Source organism: Copadichromis virginalis, linkage group LG12 (assembly GCF_057382275.1).
Source record: "Copadichromis virginalis isolate Kocher_CV1m ecotype Utaka linkage group LG12, C_Virginalis_male_GT1.1, whole genome shotgun sequence".
Taxonomy (NCBI): Eukaryota; Metazoa; Chordata; class Actinopteri; order Cichliformes; family Cichlidae; genus Copadichromis; species Copadichromis virginalis.
The window spans coordinates 18,370,394-18,393,699 of NC_140629.1; the positions used below are offsets into that span (position 1 = coordinate 18,370,394).

The 23,306-nt window shown below is 40.6% G+C and overlaps 1 protein-coding gene across 1 annotated transcript in view; it reads left to right on the forward strand.

The window, feature by feature from the left end:
* The window catches only part of kiaa0825 (KIAA0825 ortholog), a 117,084-nt gene that overhangs the window by 16,995 nt on the left and 76,783 nt on the right, over positions 1–23,306 (forward strand). The window contains exons 7-15 of the mRNA XM_085475131.1: positions 6,592–6,759; positions 8,932–9,005; positions 9,180–9,437; positions 13,510–13,787; positions 16,932–17,082; positions 18,921–19,111; positions 20,260–20,466; positions 20,673–20,783; positions 22,530–22,669. Of these exons, the coding sequence (XP_085331257.1) occupies positions 6,592–6,759; positions 8,932–9,005; positions 9,180–9,437; positions 13,510–13,787; positions 16,932–17,082; positions 18,921–19,111; positions 20,260–20,466; positions 20,673–20,783; positions 22,530–22,669 (1,578 nt within the window). The remainder of the gene's footprint in view (positions 1–6,591; positions 6,760–8,931; positions 9,006–9,179; positions 9,438–13,509; positions 13,788–16,931; positions 17,083–18,920; positions 19,112–20,259; positions 20,467–20,672; positions 20,784–22,529; positions 22,670–23,306) is intronic.

Below are 23,306 nucleotides of genomic sequence, written 5' to 3' on the forward strand. Positions count from 1 at the left end.
GAACCATTATCTACAGTTTTGATACTTTAAAAGCATTTTTCTGGGCCCTTAATGATATGATTTCCGAAAGTATAAGTTGGATTGCAAATACAGACATTTACAGTTATACAGTTGCCACACTCTATTAGCTAAAAATTGCAACTGAAAAACTGGCAGTGTTACCAAAAGTGTTTTTGTGCAATATATTTACACCTGTTGATTTTCATTTTAAGGTGTATGCGTGACTTTGTAAGTCAACATGTGTTCGTACAAACTCTGTTTTCAGTGACCTTCCTGGGTTGTTTCTGATGTGTGTGTGTGAGCATACTAATTTCAGGCCTACTTTAAAAAAACAATATCAAGAGTCATTTAATACCTCCTTTTTAAAAATGCATCATTAAATTTCCATATATGGCATCAGTAATTTACATATGTATGCATAGGAGATTCGTGTTTTTGTAGGACATCAAAAGCATTCATTCTAACTTCGCTGCACGCGCACTCACAATTTTCTTCCCTAACAATCGACCACAGGGGTGAAGTCGAGGTTGTGAATTTCTGTTCAAACACTCTGCAACCCCATTCCGATAACACTGATTTAAATTCCACTTCCACTAATTTCCCCATATGACTACGTTGGCAGCTCCCTATAGATAAAAAAGGATTGAGTTAGAACATGTATAGCAAGCACATTCACCATCACTGCAACTCCCCCCTCGTCACCCTTTCTGGCTCTTTGAACTCTTTCTTAGAGAAAGCACAGCAGCCTATTCAGCAGGGAGAGAGGTTCTGTAGTGACTCGAGATAGCTAGGCTGAGGCTAAGACTGGCATTGGAGGTGCTTGTGGGGATTGAGGCTACTTGGGAATGGCGTTTGTTAATATTTAATAAAAGCAGCTCCTCACTAGATCATATCTCTGCCTGAGTTTATATACACTGTCAGCCTGGGACGTGCACACGCATGCCTCCATGTAATTATGGGCTAGGTAGAGGGGTTTGTGTGTGTCACTGAGTACACGTATGCACATGTCTTTGTGTGATGCTTGGAGTTTATGGATGCTGTTGTTTTTTTCTTCTTTTTTTTGTCGCTTTGTGTGTTTTTGTTTTTTTTATTTAATGCTCTCTTCCTTGCACATGATGAGAAGCCCTTGGTTAAGAAAGTTACCAAACAGTGCAAGTGGTTGTTTACTAATCTTAATGAGAAGATCAGGGTCTTTACTCTGCGGTTGTGTTTATGTGTGTGTCTGTCATCTTCTTCATCTTCTCTAAATCATGGCTCCAGTGAAATGGCAGAAAAGAATATGTTTCATGGCCCTTGAGAATGTGTCATATGCGTGCCATTTATTTATTTTTTTCCCCATTTCCTCAGAGTGGCCACAATGGCTTTTGTGTATCACTCTTGAACAGCTCAAGGATATGAACATTTTCCTGGCACCTTCTATTGAGGAAGCACAGACAAAAATGGCTGGCTTATTGAGAGCAGCCAGCGCTTCGTGATGAAGAGTCAGTGTGATTCGCTGAGGGCTTGAAAACAATGATGCGAACAAGGGCACTAAACAAGTGGGATTTAATGAAATGCTCCCATCAGGACAATACATTCTTTCGTGTTCTTCATCCAGCCCTCTCGGTTCAAGTATGCAGAGGGAGCCAGAGAAATCTTAACCTCTATCTCACTGTCACTGCAGTGCTCATCACAAAGAGAGCCAGAAACAAAATAAGACGCAGGAAAAGGACACAAAAATACATTCAAATCGAAAGAAAAAGTTTGCGTCTTTGTAACCACAAAAAACACCACCTCCATCGTCACAACTACACATTCTTCCTTGCAGAGCAACTTAATTGAGATATCAAACATTGCTACTTTCTCTTTATGTGAAGTGCTCGGTGGCCCCTGCTGTGCCCTGGTTGGACAGCACCCATGGAAAGGGCCACAAGAGATCACAGTGTGTGTGTGTGTGTGTGTTCATGCTCGTGCTTGTGTCAGAGTATATATTGGTAAATCACGGCAGGAGGCCTCCCATAATAAGGCTGTCTGGGTGAGCAGTGGGCCGCAACTGACGAAGAGGACCCCAGCTGTCACAGGGCCTAGCAGCCGGTCCACAGTGACTTCATACTCTCCTTCTACCCAAATACACACTGAAAGGTGCACAGACGTACCCCAAGGCACCCATATGACCCTGCTTGACACCCTGAGAGATGAGCACACTAGGAGGCACGGGTACACAGAAAACACAAGCAGGAAGAGAAAGTATAGCATGGCAATAGCTCCATGTTAACAGTGAAGTGGAGCACTAACAGACTCATGCAGCTATACACCTATGACCACTGCAGGAAAAACTAACAAGGGAGTGTGCCAAGTCAGGTGTAGTCAGTGCTTTACTTGTACTGTTTGTTCTGCATTTAGAAGTACAATATGTGTTAACTGTGTGTTCAGGAACTGTAAACTGGGAAATGTTAACAAAGGTCAATACAGGTATATAAAGGATTTTGTTGCTACAAAGAACAGTGCTACAAAAACAAATCAAGAGTCATCATTTGACTCATGATTTTCATGGAACAAAAGAAAATGTTTGCATTTTGCTTAATTCATTGCCTTTGAATGCATTGAATGTGGAGTGAAATGTTGATCTGTTCTGATAACAGCGGTTAAAATACCTGTCCTTCAAAATTAGAGTTAGAGGATTCACGTAAACAAGGCTCTAGAATTATATCCCTGTTTTTATTTAGGTGACTTTCAGGATATTAATAAAAACAAATAAAAAAAGCCTCATTGAACAAGAGGACATCTGTCTAATTTAGTATTATTCATTTTATGAACTATGTAAAGCACTTTGATTTTCCAATATGTAAGATGTACTAAAATTGCCTTGTCTTCTAAAATTACTTTTTCCTTATCTGGTGAGATTTAATGAAACCACATGTTTACATCACCTGTAGAGGGTATTGTAGGACACAGGCATCTGCACAAACATGGAAAAGTTGCCTTCACATATTGCAATGACATGATAAGAGCCTATAGTCCAGCGTGGCATCGCATAGGCAGACCACCCTCAGACGGTCGGATTTACTACAGAGAGACAGAGCAAAAGAAAGAAGAGGAATAGAGGGACAGGAGGATGAAAAAGGAAGGGAATGCTGTGCTGGAGAGAAATTAAATCAGTGGCTAAATTATTGCATGATTGCCCATTCCCCAAAGACTTGGGCATCATTTGGTAGAAAGTGTCTAATAATTGGTTTTCGGCCATGTCAGACACATGCAATTCCCCCTGCTAATGGCTCTGTTAGGAAGAACTGGGCCTCCTGGGTTAGAGAAGGACGGAAAATAGCCAGGCGGCAAAAAAGCCACCTACACCCTCATCCTTTTTTTTTTCTTCTTTTCCCTCAGATAAACGAGGGAATGAGAGAGAAAGAGAAAGATGCAGAGAAGGCGCGAGATGACAAGAAGGAGAGAATGTGTATGTGAGCAAAGAGGAAATGAAGTGGCAATAAGTGCAGCCAAAGGGGAAATGCTCTTCACCGTGAGTTTAATACATCAGACTGGGGATTTGGCAGCCCGCCACACAGCAATTGTTTACCTTTTTGCTCACTGGCTGCATCTGTTCTGTTTTGTAAACGGCACTAAACTATTCGCCCGTAAACACCGGAATCAATAACAACTGCTAAGGGAATTCCCTTATCCCGCCCCTCCCTCTCTTTCCCTCCCTCTCTTCCCCATGTTTTCATCCCTAACCACCACCCCTTTTCCTTCCCCTAGATCTCCTCCTCTCTCCCTTCTCTCTCTGTTCTCTGCCAGTCATGAGCAGTGTTTGTGTGCACACGTGTGTGCGTATGTGAGAGAGAGGACTGTGGAGATGGTGGAACCCACAGAGAAAAGTAGAAGAATGATGGCTTGCCAAAAATACCTGCTCTGTTTTTTTTTCCTCCCACTTTTGTGTTACATTGTTGTCATTATTAAAAGATACAAACTAAAAACTGGCCACTGTAGACCTGCGGTGTTTGATTTTTCCTGGACATTTTTTCAACAATGGCACTGTTTTCACATGAAACATAAAGATGAATAACGCGCTACTTGCCTTGAGGGCTTTTTGATAAGATGCCAACTGCTTTAATGGTTATCACAGAATATGGCTTAACATTTGTCTTTTTGTTTATAGGAGCATCCTCACTCATAAGCTCCGTCCATAATGTTATATGGAAGGAGCTGTTATACTGTATAAACATATCATTTTTGCCCTGCTTTCACCACTGGCTCCTCCTTTATTGATTCTCACTACATTGACCTTTGGTTGAACTCTGGCTCTGGCTTCTGGCTCTATAAGACATGCCATGTACTATGCTATATGACACACCTGGGTGCTTTTAAGCACACCCTCTCCATCAAGTGGCTATGGGAGCCTTCATTTGGCCTCACTGTTGTGACAAAGGTATAATGAGGTTTAGATGGCTATGTACTAGACTGCTATGGCTATAGGGCTATTTGGCTAGGGAGACGACTATAAATACCTATATAAGCTGCGCTGCAGACCCCAATGAAAGGCTGAGGCACAGCATTGCTGAACATCAAGGTCATGCGTGCGACTATTTAGGGTGTGACTTAGTGAGCAAGTGGAGCTGTCAAAGGGTCACAGGTTGAGGGAATGAACAGAATGAATGGTAAAGAGGAGAAAGAAGCTCTGGAAAAGGTGATACTTAGACTGAGGTGGGGGTTAATGGTTGCTGTATGCCACAGAGAAGGTTAAAATGGGGCAACAGGGTGGGGATATAGTGGCAGCTTTTTAGTAGAGATGCACCGACTGGGAATTGAATTGGCCAAATTAACCAGTGTTACTGTTACTCTTAATTATACTATCGATTCTATTTATTTTGTTTTTGAGGTTGTTGATCCCTGTGCAAGCAAAACAGAGAACTCAGTATAGATATAGATAAATAGTATAGATAGTATATAGCTATTTCATGCCGAGCATAAATTCATACATGGATCGTAGATTTATGTACCACAAAATAAACCCTTTAAAAATGGATACAGTTTTGAGAGTATTCAGACAGACAGACACACGGATAATGCACAGATATAGATATTCAATAATTAAGAAGACACGCTAATGGCAATGTGACTATCAGCCACAGCCGATGTTTGGCTGATAACTTAATGCATCCCTACTTTTTAGATAATCCGGTGCAGTAACTTTGTGGTTATATCAACAACATTTCCTGGCTTGTCCGGTTGATTGTTTACTCTTGAGTTGTTGACAGCTTTAGCTCTTGATTTGCTGGTGACTTCAGAAATAGACAAGATTGGTGGTGCGTGCGTGAATGTGCAAGCTGGAGAACGAGACCGGCACATGGGTGTCAGCCAGGTCACGCGTGTACACATGCAGCGTGATGTAGTCTCTCTAGCACAGACTCCCACTGGACCCCATTACAGAGGAGCTGCTAAGCTGCAGACCCATGCAGCTTAATTACACACACATGCACGCGCTCACACATATACATGAACGTAAGCAAACACACCAAATTACACATCTGTTCACTTGTGATTTCACACAGCCGCGCGCACACACACACGCACGCACATAAATATATGTATAGACGTAGACTTGGAAAAACAAAAAAATTTGAGGTCAGAATTTTTATTCCATGGAGGCCATAGAAATCCGGTTGGTGTGTGACAATTGTCTTGCACGACTGACATGTGCAAATGTGCATTCGAGCACCTCCTGCAAATCAAGTTATTCATAATGGCCTGCGTTACATGCTCGTAAACAAGTGTGCGCACACCCAACAGATACGAAAACACACAAAAACTCATCGACTCTCATTTATTAACACTCATATAAACATACACAAGTGCCCACACACAGCACACTGAGTCAAACCTCATGCATGATTAAACCAGGCATCCTTGGGGACAATGTGTTTTCATATTGTCAGATTTTGTTTAACAATATGGCAAAATTTCATTAGGATTCAGAGGCAATAATGTTACAATTATTGGAAAAGGACCCCCCTCTTCTTCCCGTCTCAACGCTCAATCATCTCCGAGCTTTCAGAGTCAAGGCTAATACCGAGCTCTTCCATTCCCAAATGCCTTTGCAGTGGAGGAGCTCATTTAAGCGGACACACAAAAGTATTTGTGCATGTGTCTGGGAGTATGGCAACGCATCTCCTAGCCGCCCATTCTCCAGCTTAATGCGGAACATCCCCTGGGTGATGGCTTTGGCAGCCTCCAAAATGGGAAATCCATATTTGCCAAGGGGGTCATCGGCGGGTTATGGGGAGAAAAGTTTTGTGCTGAGAGAGAGGGATGTGCATGTGTGACTTCTCTGGGAGCAAAGTTTTGCATATTTTTTTCGCTGTCTCTTTGTTTGTGCCGTGTTTTGGGAAAACATGAATGGGTCGATATTTATAAGAGGTGTTGTGCGAGGCAAGACTTGTGGAGGGTGGTGTTTTCCGATGAGTGCATGTAGGCGGGGAGGTTGGGTTGAAAACCCATTTTCATGAAAATGTTTATTCCTTTACTGAACTATAAACTGTAGTGCATCTCTTTGCTAGTCATGCATTCCTAAGCATGCACACTGTTTATTTGATCTCTTCTCTTTTCCCCCCTTGACAGCACCACTGGAGCTTCCCACGAAAAGTCGGAGCTTTAGTTTGACCTCCCACCAGTTGAGGGCATTAACCCAGCTGGCTTGCACCCTGCTGGGATTTGAGAGCGATGTGAAGGAGCTGGTCACTAACACGATCTTCATTGACTGTACAGGAGACACTCCTCCTATAAAAGGTAATCAGTTACTCAAAAATGCACACATGTATCTATCTATAAATGACAGACAAAAGTAAAAAAAAAAAAGAACTCTTGACCTGAACTATGAGGAGATTTGGTGGCTCTTTCATGCCAAGGGCAACATTTTGCTAGAACGATTTATGTCTACATGTCTCCACAGTATGGAGGGTCACAGCAAATCAAAACAATGATCACAGTTGGCCTCTCCCAAGATAACAGTGCTCCAATTCATAGGGCATGAGGTTTCAGTCAGGGGCTTACTAAGTATTAAAGCATGATGTAAAAATGACTGAACACCTACAGTATGGGGGATTTTGATCGGACTTTTTAGACAGTGTCTCCTTCACCATCATCAAACCTAATATCATGCAATATAAAGTGCTTTGATACAACAGAACTGATATATAAATGCCAATCCATTTCCATTTTCAATAAACTCTTCATATACTTTGACTAAGACGCTTGGTAAGTTTTTGTTGATTTGTTGTTTTTTATCTTTGAAAATTATTATTGGTCTTGTGTGTTCTTGTTAAAACAAATATCAGCCAATCACTAGACAGCAGTGCATATAAGGAATGTGACCTCCTGAAATTCATAATGAGCTCCAGAATGGTGGAAAAAAGGCGATTTAAGTGACTTGGAATGGTTGTTGGAGCCAGGCAGGATGGTCCAAGTACTTCAGAAACTGCCGTTTATACTATCTAAACAGCCTACCTGAGTATTGTTGCTGACCATGTCCATCCATTTATCTTCTGACCGCTACTTCCAGAAGGATAATGCACCAAGTGATGTTTTGACAAAGCTCAATTAATCTCAAACATTTTTCTTGAATACAATAATGAGTTGACTATGGTCAAATGGCCTCCACAGTCACCTGTGGGATATCGTGGAATAGGAGATTTGTATCATGAATTTTCAGCCAAGAAGCCTGCAACAGCCATGTGATGCTGTCAGTCAATGTGGACCGAAGGAGGAGGAATGTTTCCAGCACACTGTGAAATCTGTGCAACGTAGAATTAAGCCACAATTAAGGCAAAAAAAAAAAGGGCTAGGCATCTGGTACTAGCAAGGTGTACCTAATTAAGTGTAAGTGTCTGGTGAGTGTACAAGATTATGTATCTAAAAATAAAATCCTCTCTTTAAATCAGTGGTCAAACAAGGACAACATAATTCCTTTTAATACCTTTAAATTCACAGAATTCACAGAAAATTGAAATAAATGCACACACACACACACACACACACACACACACACACACACACACACACTGTTACTTACTTGTTCTTTCCAAAAGTCTCGAGTTGTGTCTGAAGAAATGTGTTATTTTAGTTGGGAATTATCTGGGGTGTTATATAAGCCCTTAGTATCCCTTTCCTCTCTCCCCTTTGAACTGCTGCTGCGGAAATGTTAAATGAAAGCTTTTGGTGCATGGAGTAATTTCCATAAAGGTTACATTTACAAAAACAAGACTTGCAGAAAGGCTCAATTTACAGGGAGGTAAACAGCCTTTAAAGGGCAGTTATCCAAATCATTAATTCCAGGCAATCAAACAGCTTAATTACCAGAAATTCATCAGATGGGCTTAAAGGTCAAAAAGTGATGCGCTTGCTGCTTCCTTCTTCTTCCATTGCATGCGGTCTTGTTCAGCTAAATTGCCTCGCCTGGGGTCTTACTCTTCGCCTTCTGATTAGGAAACTGTGGCCTTGATGTTCAGGCTTTTTAATTGCAACCCTAACCCAACATCCTGTACGCTTGTCTTCATGTCAGCCCCTCCTACACTCCCCCTTCTTCCCACACAGGCTCCCTTCATGGAATTACCCCATTTAAGGCTCATACTATCTGGGTTCAAATCAAATTTAAACCCCAAATTTAGACTTTTAAAGCAAATGCCAGTGGCAATTTTTTTCTACTCCATTTGAGGCATGTGCATTTATACTTCTCATGTTGGCCAATAGGGAAATAACAGTATACTTAATATAGACGTAGTCATTCTAAATAATCCATAGACTTGAAAGATATTACAGATTATCGCGATTCATTTTCAAACCAGGATTTTTCTGAAGTTTCATTGTCATTGTTGATAACTTGTAAGTTTGACTGAGCTGTTTCCTAGTCACACTGTAAAATAAATCTCTTTAAATTGATCAAAAACGTTATCGTGCTTTTAGGCATCTTGAAAAAAAGCAAAAAGGATTCAGACAACACAACTGAGAGCAAGAAATCCACCACAGAAACAACAAAGGTACAACTTTTACATGTTTCTTTATCATTACAACTATTTCATATCATGCGGGCATATTAACTTTTTTTTAGGATTGCAAACAAGCAGTGTTTTATAGCAGTGAAATGAACAGGTAAAGTATTCCCTTCACCATTCAGACATTAATTGGCTGTTGGCTCATTTCCTGTTTGCCAGGCAAAGGTTCTGGAGTTCAACTGGAGGTCAGCATTCAAGGGACTAGTCCCTCACATGGAGCATTGCGTAAAGGTGGTGCTGGATAATGTCTGTGCTAAGAATCTACAACAAGAAGACGAACTGCATTCTTCTGGACATCTCTCTGTCTCCCTGAGCCTGATTACTAGACCCACCTTCACCACTGCCAGCAACACACATCTCAGAGAAGACACATTCTCCTCCTACTCAGAGGCAGAGACTCCCAGAATGATAGCCAAGGTACTCTTGCACATAGTGTCGAGTAAACCGATGTTTAATTGTAATTTGATTTAAGTACATTTGCTTCAGGGCAGTCCTTAAGTAGCTCTAGTTATTAGTATGTAGTTATCCAATGATTCTTGTCACACAAGCCGTGCTGGAGGAATGTTTGGTTTTACTGTAGATCAAATTAGCCCACTAATACAGTGCAGGGCCTTAATCAAGCAAAAGTAGAATTTCTCCTGTGGTTACTCCTGTTGTCTTTAAGAATAATTTAAAAAAGAAAATAAAGGTGCAGACAGGCTGGAATTTAACTTCTGAATTCTCCTATTGTTAAATACCCCCATTGCTCTCATTATAGAGATAGATTCCTCTTATTAACCTTTCCTTATATCAAGTCCTTTCTATCATTCAGTACCAAATAGCACTAATTCAGAACCTTATTCTCTCTCCTTTAGTCAATTATTTTGTGTACTAAATGTGTAAAACTCAGCTGTTGTCAAACGTGCAAAAAAGGAAGACACACATGAGTCTAATGCGTAGGTTTATTCTATGAGCAATATCTGTACAAGGCCCTCATTGTCGTGCAGTCTTGTGTGCTAGTTCCTTTTGCCATACACAGTGGACTCACTGTCCTCTTCACCCAGAACAATGCAAGTCTCCAAACAATACCTAGACCCAGGGAGAATAATGTTTTTTGTTACCCTAGCAGAAAGGTCTCTGTGCAAAAGAGGGCCCGAATGATTTGGGCATGACACCTTGAAAAGTTTCCTCGAAAAAAGTCATCAGTATTACCAGAGTTCTCTAAAGACAAAAAATAAACAAACAAAAAAAAAACATTTAACCACTATGTAGGTTAGATGGGATGTAGAGAAAGGTGTTGAAAGTGGAAAGTGGAGGGTATATGGTGCACTAATGATCTAGGGATGTATTATGAAGGCAAAGAGGCTTGGTTAGTGAACAGAATAAAGCAGGATAAGCAGAAGGGGTGAGAGAGGGCCTGAGAAATGGCAGGGAGAGGTGAAGCAGAAACCAGAGATTGACTTTTCTCCAAAGGTAAGGCTGGTGTCTAATGTGAGACAAGGTTTAGAATTTAACTCTCTACAAAAGGATCTCCAGTGTGGCCAGCCACATACACACTGTCACTATGCTGTTTTTTTCCTCTTTTTTTTCACTTTCGCTTTTCTTCATTTTCTCTGCATTTTTAAATTTTTCCGAACAACTTTTCAGGGAGTTCTACCTGAAACTTTCCCCAACTCACATTCATCTTCCTCTCAACTACCCACCACTCTCCCCTACACTGAGCACTATTCAGACTCTTATCATTACTGCCTCACCTTTCTTCCCTCCTCCCACTCTCTCCTCCCCTAACCCTTTTACACTGACAGTATTTGTGGCTCTCACTGCTAACGAGTGTCAGAATTTGTCTGTACTCAGGACCTGTACAGTGTAGTTATGTGTAGGTCAACGTTTCAAAGATGAGTCTTTCAGCCCAAAGGTTATACATGCATGCATTTGAATTCAATAACACTGAGCTAAAAAGATATTCAAGACAAATACATATATGTGTGTATGTGTGTGTGTGTGTGTGTGTGTGTGGGAGGGGTGGTATATGTGTTTATACACACATACTCTATGTGTTTGCTCGAATATGCTTGAACATGCTCTAGTGTCTGAGAAGAGCAAATTTACTTTTTACAAGACAAAACCTTGAAAATTGCCGGTAGAAAGATATTATGATAGATCAATATTTCTCACATTTATATTCATTTGTTCATACCTCAGTCCTCGCTTTTTTATCTGAACCCACTTTCCTCTGTCTATATTACCATAAATATGCAGGTTGCAATGATACTGTTCATCCATCACAGTACTTGATGATGTACTTTTATTATTGGCAGATAGATGAATTACAAACAGCCTGCTTTCAACAGCTGTAACTCACCCTCCTGTCAGAACCTGGGATTGAACTCTCCTTGTTTTACTAGACCCTTCTAACCTTCATGCCAGCTTTCTATTATAGCAGCAGAAGTGCCTTTTCTGTATTCAGACTTTAGCGAAGCCCTCACCTGCGTGTTCATTTCTTCACTTGTCTGTCTACTCCACATTCTGCACACACATAAACAGGGCTCGCTAGCACTTTATAAAATCTCTTTCACCTTGCTGCAATAGTCCTGGTGGGATCACACGCTTTGATCTTAGCTAGTTAAGGTTTCAGACTGACTTCAACTGGCTTCAGTGTGTGAGTGTTTATATGTGTGCGAATACTGTATTTGTATGCTTCTTCAGGATCTTTCCATTATGCTCCTTTTTTCTCCCATCAAAGATAAGCTCCTAATGACAACATTCAGTCCTGTATTGACTTAATTGTCCAAGCGGTCATTGTTTGCCGGCCCCACAGAAAGCTTTTATCGAGAAAATTGTTTGAAGAGATTGTTAGATTGTCAGCTGCAGACACACTGTTAGCTGTAACAGAAATAGAAATGCTGAACTTCTCAGTCCTCTCCGACAGCTAGTCAAGTAATCCCGTGACTGTAGAAGCAGGTGATTCACACTATGACTGACTGATTGATTAAACTGCAACAGTCTTCTGAGTGTTATTTTCTTTCTTCAGTGTGACCTAGATAAATAGATCCAGCAGATATGGGCCTTGTGCTATGTTTTAAGGCTTCTACTGATCCACCTGGCTCATAACTTAAGCATATGCATATTTTAGGTCTATACATTTGGATTCACAAATACAGCTGTGTAAGAAGTTTTCACAGTAATGTAAAAAAATTGACATTTGATTAATTTATCAACAGCATAAAAGCAGAAGTTTTGCTGGTTTGATTCGTACAATGCCAAGAAGGAAAGATATCGACAATGACCTTAGAGAAGCAGTTCTTTCTGCCCATCAATCTGGGAAGGGTTATAAGGTCATTTCCAGACAATTTGAAGCCAATCATTCTGCAGCGAGAAAAACTATTCACAAGTGGAAAACATTCAAGACAGTTGCCAGGATCTTTCCAGGTGTGGAACTCCCAGCAAATTCACCCCAAGGTCAGACTGTGCAATGCTCAGAGAAACTGCAAAAAAATCCCAAGAGCTACATCTCATGTTAAATGTTAAAGTTCAAGAAAGTACACTAAGAAGAAAACTGAGTTTTTCTTGTTTGGAAGCGCTACCGGGAGAAAGAATCTTTTCTCTGAAAAGAAGTGGCGCCACATCTTAAGTCAAATGCAAAGTTGCATTTGAACAAACCTCAGCACTCCTGGAACAATGATAGACAAGACCAAGATGATTGACCATAATGCACAGTACCACATTTAGTATAAACTATGTACAGAATATGAGCACAAACTTCTTGTACCATGTGTCATACATAATGGTGGAGGTGTAATACCTTGGGCTTGTTTTGCAGCCACAGGACCTGGACACAATGTAATCATTGGTATACATAGGACTTCATGGTCAACTCAAAATTTTCTAGAGTCAAATGTGAGGCCATCTGTCCAACCAATAAAGCTTGGCCGAATTTGGGTCATGCATCAGGACAATGATCCTAAGCCCAGCCGCAAATCTCCAACAGAAAAAGAAACTATCAGTGCGTTGCAATGGCCCCAATGAAAGATCAGAACTCAACCTGATTGAAATGCTGTGGTGCGTCTTTATTGGGCCAAGCTTCTTTCCTGTCTGACTTCCACCTCCTCCAGTGTGTTGTAAAATTTGTATTAGATTGTGACTACGGTGATTAACAATGTTATAAAATATGACTGATGTTTTTTTGTTTGACCTAATGCTGTGAATTTTTAACAGCAAAGTTGATGCCGAGTGCATGTCCTCAGATATTTGTATTCATCGTTTGCACTTGTCACTGTTTTCAGTAGTAGGCAAACACAAGATAAATGCCTGTGTAATACTCAGCTCAGTCTTGAATCCTTGTCATTCTGATCACTTCTCACAAATGTTCCATTATTTACATTTAATGAGGTCTCTTTTTACTGTTTTTTTTTTTTTTTTGTTTTGTTTTTTTGTTTCCTCTTACTGACAGATTTTCCCTCTGTTACTGAAATCATCTTGCCTCATGTTTGCGATCTCTCTCCCCCCTCAGTTTTGCGGAGCAGTCATGTCTGAAATGGATGCCTTACTACCACTGGCAGCAGCCTGCAACGAGAGCTCTCTTCTGCAGGTGCGATCAAGCTTTATAGAGTCATGTGGCAGAGCAGCATTTGCCATGTTGGGTCGTTTGCAGGAGAGGGCCCTGGAGGTACCATCCTCTGCTCCCCTGAAGAACTTGCATGCTCTACTGGCCACTTGCATTTATGTGCACCAGCGACTAGAGCACTACAGTGCCAGGCTGAAGGATTCCAGTACTGCTGCAGCTAAAATGTAAGTAGTGTGTTTCCAGATGTTTATGGACATTTACAGTTATTTTGTTTAAACTTCACGCAGCTGAATTATTTATTTGCCTTGCTCCCATGCTTTGTCTTTTTCCCAACTTTTTTAGACCTGGTGACTGCCACGGCCAGTGACATTATGTCTCCTGGTTTCCATTTAATTCCTGTTCTCATGAATGCTATATCTGTGGAATGCTTTGAGGGCTTTTATTTTAATTTGGCACAGACAATTACTTGGGCTAAAGGAAGAGCTGATAAGAGTTTGTTGGTCAAAGGTCGCTTGCAACTTCAAATCTGTACCATTTTTATGATTTCTAGACCTTTAGGAAATTTGACAATATCTGGCACAAACACTCACTTGGACTCAAGGCTGAACTCATTAGAATATGTTGGTCAAAGGTCAAGAGTCAAGGTCACTGTAAACTCACAAAACATGCTAATTATGACTTTCACATGAAATTTCACACATTGGTCTAACAGGATAAACTGATGAAATGATGGCCTTTTGCATTTAAAAGGTCAAATGTCAGCTTAACTGTGGCACCGTAATGTTCCACAAAAAGACTTTACTAGTCATTATTCAACTGCATAACTCAGGAACACATGGGGAGAATGTGATTATATTTTACTTCTAATTTGATCCTAAACTTGTCACAGTTATCTTTGGTGATTCCTTAGTGGATTGCTTAAAAACTAAACAAACGGAAACTTCACTTATAGACACAGGCAATGCTTTACTGTGGCAAAGTAATTCTAAAACGACTCTCAAAATATCCAGTGTTGATTCTAGAAACCTATGGGCCCTAGGCCCACCCAACCAAGTGTTCATCACCATTATATTAAAGGAAGTATATTTATACACTAACACATTAATAATGTCATTTTCATAGCTTTCATGTTACAAAATTAGCATTACTCAAATTCAACTTTTGAATGTTGTTCTTGGACGTACACATTACATTTGATAGCCTTGACTGTCTACTCAAGTTTTTACATAATGAAAATATGTCTTTTTCATTTTCAGAAAACCATTAAACCTACATAACAGATTTGGAAACTACAACAAAATGCACACACCACACTGCACATACATTCAATTATATTGGTGTAATTATTGTGCTATAGACTGATCTACCGAGGGAAATAAATATCACCTGCATGACCCATCTTAAGTATTCGGGCTGAGGTGCTTGTGTGAGATTTAATGGTACATGGCCCTGTCCATTGGCCTCTCAATGCGGTGAAGTCGTCCTGTACCATTAGCAGGAAAAACAGCCCCAAATAGTAATGTTTCCACGTCTCTCCTTAACTGTGGGGATGGTGTTCTTTGGGTCATGCTCAGCATTTCTTTTCTTCCAAACATGGCAGGTTGAGTTGATGCAAAAGAGCTTCAATTTGGTTTTTCTCCCAAGCCTTCTCTAAATCAGTTTATAACTTTTATGTAATGCATTTTTTTCTGGATTTTTGGTTGATATTCTTGTCTTTCTCCATTAAAATGAAACTAGCGTAACAATTACACACTGTTCATTCCTTTGTAATCGAGCAAAGTTACAAATTCAGCAGGGGATTAAATAATAATTTCCCTCAGTGTATAGCACAATAATTACACTAATATAATGTAGTAATTTAGAGTACACTTGGCTCTAAATTTCATAACTTATCATCCATAGCTCAGGTGGAGACAGCGTTTAACAAAGAAAAGTGGCAGAGACCATGTTTATTTCAATAACAATGTCTAAAGCAAAGCTGAATGGTGATAAAGTATCTATTCTGTAACTACTAGATTCTAATATCTGGTTGCTATGCTAATAAGACAATCCTGACCCCTGGCCATGCGCAATCTGCCCCGCTCTGCTAGCTAAATAAACCAATATTAAAACAAAGTAAACAAAGAAATAATCTGCATTTAGCTCTTTAGCATTGTATTTGATGACTATCTGCTCCACTTACCACTGCCTTGTTTTTTCTTTTCTTTCTCCTTTTTCTTCTTTCTGTTTTCCACTCTTAGAAGTATAAAATCATATCATTGATCGTAATAGCTCTTCTTCATTTTCCTTGTGATTACATTTGTTCAAGCAGAATCGTGCATGCCACTTGCAACAGGAGTGGAGTTAGGTGGGGCTCCCTTTAGAGAGGTCAGGTTTCTCCTATACTGCCATTCCCAACTTTGCACATTGCTATCGTAGTTAACTGTCTGTCAGCCCTGAGGGGCCCCCCACCGGTCTGGGGCCTGCCTTACCTAGCAGTTGCCTGTCTTGCCTAGTTGCAAGCAGCATCTCTTAAAGTATCAGCAGTAACCATTAGCAGCTGACAGGCAGCTTTGCAGATCTATATTACAAGGATTTGCACCAGAAACATAAATCACATAGCACTACTTGCTCCAGCTACCTTATGTAAAATACATTTTCATTTTTTTTTTACCCTAATTTGAAATAAAAGATAAATATTTAGTATGTTAATCAACTGAAGCAGTGGATGAAGAAGATTTCTTCCAAATTTAGAAACTAGGAAATTTAAAATGATTCTTGAAAGTCAAAGAAATTCTAGATGAACAGGGGGTTACCAGAGATAACGACAGAGGGTAACAACACCCACAGTATCTGCACCTGCTAAGTTTTTCCATCCATTTTCTTCAACATTTTCATGCCCCTTATCACCCCCTTAAACTGCTCTCCACAGATCTCCTTTAAAAAATCCTTGGTGCTGTTTGTGCTCCTGTTTTCCCACCCTTGGCCCTTTACCCCTGCACTCCACCTGCACTTGCATGGTACCCCATTTGGTCATAAACCGCCTTCCTCTCTTTACACCATTAACTCCCCCCTGGTTTTAAGTCCCCTCTCTGGAAAGTATAAAGGCAGGTGGATTTAAAGGGTATGAAATGTCACACTGAACTTTTATAATAAATCATCTATTCTTTCATCTAATCATTTCACCCGTGCCATTGATAGCTCCCAGTACATAAAAGACAGCTCTTAATTATCCATATGCATTACAGGATTCTGCACTGTTGAACTTGTTTACCCTAGTAAACCTGTTTTGTTTTGTTTTTTTTGTTTTTTTCATTTAATATGCTGTGCGTATTATATTATGTGTTTTCTAACATTACCTTTAAAGATGTTTCTTCATCTGTGCCTAGAACCCTGACCCCACTACCTGTGCAGAAATACAAAGATACAGTCGAGGCCATGAGAGAGCAGTTGACCAGCTACTGTATCCAGGCTTGTTATACATGCATTCTTCAGGATGCAGAGAGCCACCACTGGGCTGACCCTAAACCTTTCTATGAGGTAAAATCGCTATATGATTAAAAACAAACAACTAAACAAAACAAATGTGTTGTGACACACTTCTGTGAGTTTTATTTAAGTGTAAAACAGCTCTAGTGTTGTTGTGTGTTGATTTGATTTCTTTTATTGCAAAAATTCCAATGCCAGTGTCTTAGGAGGCTTGTTGGATAGATTTTGAGGAACTCTAGGAATTACACCCTAGAGCTTTCTTGTTTCTTCTTTTCATTCCCACAATACACCTTTACCTCCCACTCTCCCACTTCTAACTCAGTCTTCTACTCTGAGCTCCCTGAGAACATCTGTGGCTTCCATGCTGCCCTGGGGGCTCCAGGGATTCAGTTGTCTGAAGTCTGCAGTCTACACTGGGACTGTCTGGAAACAGCAGAGGGCCCCTGGAACTTCCCTACCTTTATGCCCTTAAACAAATCTAAACCTCCCCTCTCTCTTTTTGCTTTTGACTTTTTTTCCCTTTGTTCCTCCCTCCCTCCCTGGGTCACTGGTGTCAGACAGGCCTGCTGTGTGCAGGTGTGTGCTTTTGTTCAGCCATCACTTTGTGCATCCGTACCAGTAAATGTATGTGTAGGTGTACAGCAGCATCTCAGGATGTAAGTGTCATTTGGTATGTCTATGTATGTACCTATATTTTTGATGTTTTATATTTTTGATTTGGATCCAGCTCCTGTCTGTGTAACCTTGAGTGAGTCTATAGGCAGAAGATGGCAACTCCGTTCAGGACATAAAGCTTGGACTTATTTCCTGTTTGTGACCAATACATACAGGGGAAAAGAAGGAAGAAGAAGGGAAGTAAACAAGAGATTGGGTGAAGTGGGAGAAAATGGATTGAAGAGTTTGGTAGTGTTAATGTGTATGCGTTGTGCAAAATGACCTTATAATAGGATAAATTTGAAGATTTAGGACGTGTATAGCAAAGTTAAAATGGTTAATGAAAACTAAACCAAAAATTTAGAAAAAAATTAAAACTAATTGGAATTATTTAATAAACCTCGAAAACCAATTAAAATAAGATAAAAATGTAGAGAAGCTTCAAGTATTTGTAAGTTTGGTTAAAAAAAAACAAAACATTTTTATTACATCTATTAAGACTCTGGATGTCTACAACACCGTGAGCCAGCTGCTTTCAAAAAGTTATCTGTTTTTATTGAAGTTTTTTTTCTTTCACAAATCTTGCCTTTGATATCTGTCTGGCCTCTATACAATAAAAAAGATAAAAAATAATTAAAAACACTAAAGCGAAAAATTGAAAATAATTAAAACTAAACTGAAACTAAACTGATTTTTTTAAGTCAAAATGAGACAAAAAGCAAAACTAGTTAGAAATGACATACAACTATAGTAACTCTGGTGTACAGGTGAAGGAAAGAATGCATCCTCCTATATATTTTACAAGAGAGCTGCAAGATGCCAGGATAGTAATTCTTTTTAATCTGTCCTGTTTTCCCCCCTCTTCTCACTTTCTTGTGAAACATTCTTGATTTTTGCTCTTCCTTCTTTCACTCTTTTTATGTGTGAGAGTGGATGTGGAAGTGTGTGCTGGTTGTGATGTGTTTGCCAGTCCAGGACTTTAAAGCAGTCTAAAATCCCAGTGGGAAAAGAAACCCAGGTGCAGAGTGCAGGTGGCATGGCCACTGAGACATCCTGGTGTTGACAGACCTGCCTGCGTCTCTGCCTCTCTCTTTCTTCTCCTTCAGGGTTTCTCTCTCACTCTCTCTTTTTTCCCTTTTTTAACTCCTCTCTCTGTTTTTACTGTCAGTTTCCATATGATAACATGTCTTCATCTACAATCCCCCCTCCCTCAAATCTATCACTTTCTTCCACAGGGCGAGAGGTGTTCCTTCTCAGTGCAGATGTGGTTCTACTTCCTGTGTGGGCTTCGCAGCGACCTGTGGGCGGTCCTTCCAGCGGAGCTGGCCAGGGATGTCCTTGGCCAGGTTCTAACAGACACTTTACAACTGCTAGTGCGAAGATATGCCAGAGCGCGGGCTTCATATAAGAGGCACCTGCAAATCAGGTATTTTATCATGCATATTACTGATAATATATACATATAAATATAACAATGGACTCTAAAACAGTAATACACCAAGCAAAGACCTACACTCCATTTTGTTTCGTTTTTTAACATTTAAATAAATATGTCGCAATCGTTTTCATTTGTCTAATTGTGGATGGACTAACTGCTGAGAAATGCTGTGATGGAAGTTAGTCAAAGTTGATAAACAACTGACTTTTAATAAGTTGAGCACGTCAAAAAAATTGCAAGACGCTTATACAGTCGGAATTTTGTGCATGTCTATCCTTTAATGCAAATGTAAAAGGCAGAATCTGAGTTTGAGGAGTGGAGGCACCACCCACACATTCTAGCCCCATGCAGCACACACAGACTTTTTCCATCACAGGAACTTTTATCCAAAGGCTAGGAGCTATCGGAGGAACTCAGTTTGCTTCCACTCCAGAGTCTCTGCTCTGGGAGTCTGAAACTTTGACAGTAAGGCTTTTCTTTGGCCATCATTTCAAGAAACCTTTAGTATTTGTTTGTTCAATACATCAGTTGGAGTTACAGGATAAACCATGCTTCAAAAATGCCACATAAAGTGAACTCTGTATTAACAAAGATTGAGTGCAATATACATGAGATGTCAACGGGAAACCTGGTTTATGATTCTGGGAGATTTGTGTGTTTCTGGAAGGACAGTTATAAAGTGTGAGCATAGGCTAAACAGATGCCTTTCCAAAGCTTTTCCAGGTCTCCCTCTTGCTATAGTGTTCACATGGGTACTCCTATGCTCCATCATCTCTATTTTATCAGTCCTTTCCCTTTTGTTGTGAGAATTTAGATCAAAGGGAAGCAAAAAAGAGGTGATGATAGATGATGAGCAGCATTCCATAACCATTTAAGAAAGCAGATTTACTGGCATATAAGTAAAAGCAGTGGGTTGATGTAACATAGCACTAAGTTTTAGGGTGATCGCAAATCTTGCGAAATCCAAAGCCGGGACGCTTCAGATCTCAACGGTAAAATCAGAAGAAGTTCCTATTATCTAGCTGGCTGTGAAATGAGACTCGCAGTAGATAATCTTTAGGTGTTCTCAGCTTTTCAATCACATCCATTTTGTTTTTCTCTTTAAATTCACTCTTTCTGTTTCCCTCGTCCTGGAGATGTGACATTACAGCAATGTTGCTGTATGTGGAGCACCTTATGTGGAGTCTGTGTGAAGGTCCTGAGGCCTTGGTGTGCTACAACCCTTCTTCAGTGATTACCATAATAGCAGGTGGTTCAGACTGGCCATACCAAATCCACAACCTGTGTGACCAGCTCCTGACAGTCCTCGTCATTGTCACAGCACCTCTATCTTTGCTACATAGGTTGGTACAGTATGGTCATTTTTGTTATTTAATTTAAAATTTGGTAAGATGATAAAAAGATACTGCAATGTTTTCATACTTTCCATCTTACACTGTTTGAACAGAGTGAGTCAGATGGCTGTCACCACTGATTCTGGAAACATTTGTGTGGTGTGGTGTTTATTTTATTTTTTTTGTAAATGTAAACATGCTGCCATATGCAACAGGACATTTATGATAGATGCTGCGAAGGAGACCTCACCAGACCCACCGACCATTCCTGTCATACGCTGGCTAAATGCTATTAACCCCGAGGTCTTCACAGAGCAAGCTATAAGGTATACAAAATAGACCCATCTAACCATCTATCACCCATCATACAGCAGGCACACGGACAATATACATGTTCACTCTCAAATGCACATACACACTCTGGTATGCCAAGCAATCACAATCCCTTCCATCCTCCTCGTGTGTAGAGAAACATATGTGATTGTGTTTGGAGTTACAGCTGCATACTGTATGTGTGGATATATAACGTGCCACTCAAGTGTCAAGCTGCAGTTGTTGTGGTAATATAACACAGATGCAAGGTAAGAAAGAAAAACCAAATGAATGAACTACCGTTGACGCTGACAGTGAGTTTGTTGATGCTCATGGTTGCTAAGAGCTTTACACATGATGCATTGATAGCATACACACCTGAATGTGCACAATTATATACATGTGTGTACATTTGTGTCCAGTTACTGTTGTGACCTCCACTGTGCAGTCAATCATGCTTTCCCCTCACCCTTGTCTCCACCTTACTCCCCTCTCATCTGCTTCACAGCCAGAGGTGATGTCATTGTGCGCTGACGGAGCACAAATCAAACTAACCCCTGCTCCCCTGCTCCTAAGTATCAGAGAACTGAAATTAGTTTATTTTTATGACCTCTTTATTTCTTTGCTCCCACCTCCTGCCTTCATTCGAAGGCGCCAGCAGCCTGCCAGTGGCTCGTGGCCAGAACCACAGGTCCTCAACCTTTTTGGCCAAATCTCTCCCCAGTCCATTAAAATAAAGCCCATTGTTATGGTTATTCAATAAAGCAATGATAAAATCACAAAAGATCTCAATAAATCATCCAGCTGTACAGGCTAAAAAATATTTTCTGTATGTGCACATTTATACCCTGCGCTATTTATCTTGCCTGTGTGTGTGTGTGTGTGTGTGTGTGTGTGTGTGTGTGTGTGTGTGTGTGTGTGTGTGTGTGTGTGTGTGTGTGTGTGTGTGTATACATCTATATCTGTGTGTCTTGGTTTAGTAAGATGACCCGGTGCTGTAGCTGGATAGATTCATCAGAGCAGTTAAAAGAGGATTTCTCCTGGATTTGCGGTCTCAGTGACATCATAAATTGTGCTGTCAGACCGAGGCATAGTTTTCCTCAGTCAAGCAGCAGGGTGCACCCTGCTCTAGCCGTTTGGCTCAAATAGAATGGTTAATTTCTGGGCAGACACCCCCTGTGCTGCCTCCCACCTCCTTGCTCTTCAGACAAACTCTGTCCATTCCTTCCATTAGATTTTATTGAGCTGTATAAAGTAACGTGGAGGCACACACATGTCAGCATGCTCCCACACTCGCACACATACATAACGACAAGCATAGGCTCTGAAGAGTGCACACGCACACACGCATTCACACACACCAAGGATACGGCTCATTACCCACAGCTGGCTGCAGCCTCTTGGTTATACAAAAGATGAAGGGGTGGGTACTGCTGTATATTCATGTATTTGGCTGTCTCCCAAATGTTAATTTGCTTTTAGCTGGCCAAGATTAGAGCTAATTCCTTCCCGGTGCACACTATAAGTAAGCGAGAATGAAGGCATTTGGAGACTTGGCTTGTATATGGAGTGAGTGACACTGAAGGAAGTTACCAGTGTTACCAAATATTCCCTCCAAAGCGTCATCAAAGACTTCTTTATCTTTCACTTGTGAAGCTTTTTCCTTCTTTGTTGTCTCTCACTAAGCAGACTTCTACCTCACCTGACACTGCAGAACTGTCAACTTTGTTTTCCTTCCTTCTCTCCTCCATCTCTCCCAGAGATGGCCTTATGGGCCAGGCATCTTTGGCATGTCAACTGAGGCTACTGACATCTGACCCCGGATGCAATCCCAAGTTGCTCCTTCAAATGCTGCTTTACAGAGACTGTCACCTGCCCAGAATACTCCTGGAAAATTCTTGTAAGTCTGTCGTTTTTGCATGCATACGTGGATTGTTACATGTTACTGGATAAGGGCTATAGTGTATGTGTGTCGTGGACATACCTGGCTGTCTGTCTTTTCGGGGACAATTAAAGCCACGTTCTTTCATTCTTTAAAATTACATTTTTTTAATAACTCTCTGATCCCAAAGAGAACATGACAGGGAAGTGTTTACCTCTGTTTTAATTGCAGCGCTCTAATATCTTAAGTACGTTTTACAGACCTTGGGTAAGCTCTATCCATTTTATGAAGTTATAATCAGCATCTTTGCCTTCATCATCATTTTCACCTTGGTCATCATCATCACTAAATCAATAGAGTGCAGTAATAAACACTCAACAGGCACAGGCAAAACACACGGCCTGACCTTTAAAGATTTTCCCTTCCTTCCTTTCTCCACAGTCTTCTCAACAGTCTAACCTTTAAAGACTGTTGTGCACTCGCACATTAATTCACATTATAGCGACCTCATTAATAACAACTCTCACTGTCTTGTTCTCTTGCTCGGTCTGAGTCTGACTCAGAGGCTCCGCAATGCTTCTTTCTGCATGCTGCCGTAAATCAACGCTAGGAGCGCTGACTCTCATGTGTTATCACGGTGACGTGGTAATTAACC